The sequence below is a fragment of the Nematolebias whitei genome, chromosome 3 (genome assembly GCF_014905685.2).
Source record: "Nematolebias whitei isolate Nwh7 chromosome 3, NemWhi1, whole genome shotgun sequence".
Lineage (NCBI taxonomy): Eukaryota > Metazoa > Chordata > Actinopteri > Cyprinodontiformes > Rivulidae > Nematolebias > Nematolebias whitei.
The window spans coordinates 39,711,500-39,716,376 of NC_056500.1; the positions used below are offsets into that span (position 1 = coordinate 39,711,500).

The 4,877-nt window shown below is 44.9% G+C and overlaps 1 protein-coding gene across 1 annotated transcript; it reads right to left on the minus strand.

Annotated features, from left to right (window-relative positions):
* Window positions 1-2,208: 2,208 nt before the first annotated feature.
* LOC119408112 (GTPase IMAP family member 4) lies at window positions 2,209-4,175 on the minus strand. Its single transcript, XM_037674953.1, has 2 exons — window positions 4,052-4,175; window positions 2,209-3,978 (listed from the first exon to the last, which is right to left on the minus strand). The coding sequence occupies exons 1-2, from the start codon at window positions 4,146-4,148 to the stop codon at window positions 2,423-2,425; spliced, it is 1,653 nt and encodes a 550-aa protein (XP_037530881.1). The 5' UTR covers window positions 4,149-4,175; the 3' UTR covers window positions 2,209-2,422.
* Between the last annotated feature and the right edge of the window lie 702 nt (window positions 4,176-4,877).

Genomic DNA, 4,877 nt, shown 5'->3' on the forward strand with positions numbered 1-4,877 from the left:
GATAATGATTGGATGATGAAAGGATGATGGATGATGGTTGGATGATGAATGGATGATTAGTTAGATGATGAATGATGATGGATGGATGGATGGATGGATAGATAATGGATGATGGATAATGGTTGAATGATGGATGGATGATGGATAATTAATGGATGGATGATGTTAAATGATGGATAATGGACAGAAGGTAGATGATGGATAGATGATGCATGATGATTGGATGATGGATGGATGGATGATTGTTGGATGATGGATGGATGATTGGATGAATGATGGTTGGATGATGGATGGATGGAGTAATTAAAGTACTCCAGCCTGCTCGTGACAGTTTTTTACACAATTATTTTTCATTCTGTGATCAGTTTTTATCTCAGGGGGAAAAAAAAATCATGATTTTTAAAGAGTTGTTTTCTTTGTTTAGATGTTTTATTTCTTCTTTAGACTTTAACATATGATTTTATTTTTATTCTTTAAAGCATTTTTAGATTAACAAGTTTGAATTTTTTTCTCTTTGAAATTCCAGCCTAAATCAACTGGTTTTGGTCCCAAACAATGTTTTTTTTAATGATTTTAAGACGTTTGTTAATGTACACAAAGTGACGTCAGTTAATTTATATAAATAGTGTAAATATCTGATCAATAAGTTGAACAACTAACTCTTTTCGTGTTGAACCAAATAAATGCATAAACACAATAAAAGCCTGGCATTCTTTGAAGGAAAACACTTTTACATTTTACACTAAGTTCATCTTTTTGGTGAAAAATGATGGAGTTGTAGCCTTTTCAGTCAAACAAGATGAGACTACTCTCAGCTACTACCACACCAGATCTCACCTCCACATCTGTAAAACTAACGAGTTATGTTAAGGTCAGCTGGCTGTGGCAGCCATCTTGAATCAGGTTGGCTTCCAAATATTTGGATGTGCATCTAATGATTACACACTGAAGGTGTTCATGAAACGTTTTAACAGACACACACACACATCACTGTCATGCTTTTATTATCTTAAAAAAACGTGTTCATCATTTGACTATGTAAAGATTTTCACAATAAAAGCTTGTGCTTTCCTCTCTAATACTTAAAGTTTTAATCAATTCGGTCACGATACTCCCCGCAGTCTGTGTGTTTAAAGACGTAGATCCACTCAGAGCGGTCCGGCGCTGCTAAAAGCAGAGTTTTTGGTTCAGAGCACAACCAGATGGCCCAGCTGAGCTCACAGCTGCATCTGTGGGGAGGAACACTAAAGCGCTGTGGGCTGTTTATTAATGGAAACAGGGTTTAGGTTGAGCACAGATTTAAATGATGGAGGCAAACAGCAGCTCAGGGCGGAGGGCGGGGAGTCGATAATCAGATTATCTCCATCATTTCCCTGAGTTTGGGCATTTGCTGATTTAGGGCACTACATGGGAATTACATCCATTTGTTGGAATGAAACTGCTTTCACAGAGGCATTCGTTTTCAGTGTTTTTTTTTTTTTTTTTTTTCTCCAAGTTACTCGTTGAATCAAATAATAGAAACAGTAAAAGTCAAATAGGACATAATTTTCTGTCAGAAAAACAACAAATGTCATCCATCACAGAAAACGGAACATTAAAAATAACATGAACAAGTGGGATCTGATGCTGAGGGACTTGAATTGTGACTGTTTTTAGTTTTTAAGATGAGTGTTTTTCTGGGCTGCAGGGACTGAAAGTAAACCTTAATGTTTATGGTGCAGGATGTTCAAGTGGGTAAGAGTCACACTGTGGAGAAGAACAGAGGGAGGTTTTGTTTTCTTGTCCGAGGGGATGCAGAGCGACGGATCCATGGAGGGAGCAGTTTTAATCATGACCAGGAGCAATGGAGGAGCCAGGGGGTGGCCAAAGGTGGCCTCGGCCACCAGATTAATCTTTGGTCACCCCAATCATTTGAGGAAACTAGACTTTTAAGCAATATAAAAACTAGAAAGCATAAATTCTTCAAATGACAGGGCTGGTTTGTTTACATATATTTATCTAGATGCAGTGGCCTTCTTGGATTTTGACATGGCAACCCACTTTTTGATTCTGATCTTACTCCTAGATGCAGTCACACATCAAAATGGAAGTCCATTCCTCTCTTACTTTTCAAATTATCATGCACGGACAGATGGACGGACAGATGGACGGACAGATGGACGGACAGATGGACGGACAGATGGACGGACAGATGGACGAGGGGTATTTCCAATTCTTCGTTCCACGATGGGGGACAATTAAAGGCCTAGCATGCAGATCTCTGATGATCTATTAGAGTTTGTTATTAAACATCTGGTTCTGAGCGTTTCATTAAACTCTGTCCACTGGTTCATGAGATATTTCATCATCAAACGATCGCACGCATGCATCCAACCACCTCTCCACCTTTGTCAGTAATGAAATGAGCTCCCTGTCTGAGCGGTCACTGGATAGAACATGGAGTTCCAAGTTTCTCCAGTGCTGTGTTCAGTCCCAGCAGACCCATCTCCTGCACGTATCCGGTGACCGCTGCCACCGTCAGGCGCTTCCCTGCAGACCTCCTCTCCATCAGCTCAGCGCACTTCTTCCCACACAGCCTCTTCAGGGAGGAGACGTCCTTGTTGCTGTCCTCCCTCAGGTTGTCCTCCAGCAGCTTCTTCAGTCTTTCTTCACATGCCGCTTGCTGCTCGAGCTTGATTTTTGTGAGCCTCAGCTCCCGCTTGAAGGCCTCGGTTCTCCGTTTCTCCACTCTGAGGTGCTCCATCTGGACGTCTACCTCTTTCTGGTTCTCCTCCCTCTCCCGCTGGAGCATGTCCTCCATCTGCCTTTTCCTGTCCTCCTCCTTCGTGCTCAGCTCCTCCATCTTCTGGCAGAGTTTGTTTAACTCTTTCTGCAGAGCATATCTCTCCATCTCTTCTCTCTGCCTGATGGCCTGCTCCATCTGGATTTGCTGCAGCTCCCTCTCCCTCTCCTGCTTCTCGTTCTCCTCTTTATCCTTCTGGATCTTGTCCTCCAGTGATTGTCTCATCTGTTCCTCCCGCTCCACCTGCTCCTCCAACATTTTGGTAACTTTTTCCAGCCTCTCCTGAATGTCTTGTCTCTTCTTCTTCTCCATCTCTATCAGTGTTTCCACCTCTCGTGTCTTCCTCCACTCCACCTCTCTCCTCAAGGCCTCTTCCCGTTCTCTTGCCAGTTTCTCCTCCTTCTCCTTCTCCAGATCCTGTTTTACCCTCAGCTCCTCCAGCTCCTTCTTGCTCTGCTGCTGAACCATCTCCAGCTCCTTTTGGTACCACTCTCTGAGAGTTTGCTCCTGCTTCTTTTTTAGAAGCTTGTCCTTCTCGGTTTGCTGTTGGAGCTGAAGAGCCAGGTCCTCCTCTGCTCTCTGGAGCATCTTGCTGGTGAAGCAGCTTTCCTCGTTGTCCCGCATCAGGCCTTCCACCAAGGTGAACAGCTCGGACACCTGCTCCCTGTTCTTGAAGTTCTGGTTGTTGAAGACACAGTACCTGCCCCCACACCCGTCCACCAGCTCGGCGAGGTCCCGGAACTGGTCTATGAGACAACGTTTCACAGATGTTCCCTCCTCAAGTCGGTCTCCATGAGTAAAAACCACCACAGAGAACTTCAGACCTTGGGGACCCATGGCCTCTTTGATCTGCCGCACTGCGTCCTTCTCGTCCTGAGAAAACCTCCCGACCTGGATGATGATCAGAAACACATGCGGTCCGGGGAACAGGAGGCTCAGGCTCCTCCTCAGCTCCCGCTGCACCTCCTGTGGAGTCTGATGAGAGTCCAGCACCCCGGGGGTGTCCAACAACAGCAGCTGCCGCCCACGAAACTCTCCGCTGGCCCTGCGAGAGTGCTGGCTGCCCGATGCGCTGCTGACCTTCAGGTCCAAGATCTTACGACCCAGGATGGAGTTGGCGGTGGAGCTTTTGCCACTGCCCGCCTTCCCCAGTAAAACCATTCTGATGATGGTGGAGGAGGGAGAGGCCTTCTTCACTGAGGAGATAAAAGAGGAAACAGTTAGAAATCAGCAAGTGAGCAAACGAAAAGACAAAAGAAAGGATCCTACCTGTGCAGCTGAGGGGAGGCTGTTTGGTGTTCGACATGTTTTTGCTCCTTTTTCTCGTCACACTGAGAGCAGGCAAACAGTCTGCAGCCGTATACATGCAGTCATGTGATCTCACGATGTGTAAATGTCCATTTGAACTTTGACCTTTATCATTGAGTTTGTGATATCTGTGGTCCAATAGTCTGTCTCTGAAATGCTGAACGCAGCAGGTTTCTGAGAACATGCACAATAACAAGTCCAGCTGATCAATACGTACGGAGAGCTTTTATGTAGGTTGGGGTGAATGTGATCAACGTCCAGCAGATGGACGGTTATTGGATACTTTGAGCTCTTATTCAACATGTAAACTGATGAACCTGCAAGATCAATAGACGTTCCTGTCAGTGATTTGGCAGACCAGAGAAAACACGAACAACAGGACAGACATGCTAACAGCTCTGCACGGCTCAAACATGAATTACAAACAATCAGAAACAGAAACTTGAAATGGACTGTACTTATGTAGCTCCTTTCTAGACAACCAGGATACTCAAACCACTTTACAGCACAATCTGTGCCTTGATTACCCATACACACATTCATGCAGAATTCTACTATTCTGTACTATTGGGGCGGCTGTGGCTGAGTGGTTAGAGCAGTTGTCCTCCAATGCAAGAGTTGGGGGTTTGATTCCACCTGCATTCACATGCCAAAGTGTCCCTGGGCAAGAAACTGGACCCCTCATTGCCTCTGATGTGTGTCCCATCAGTGTATGAATGTGTTGAAGCACTGATTATTTGTTGTATAGATCTAGTAGAGTGCTGTATGAATGTATAAATGAGGGCAC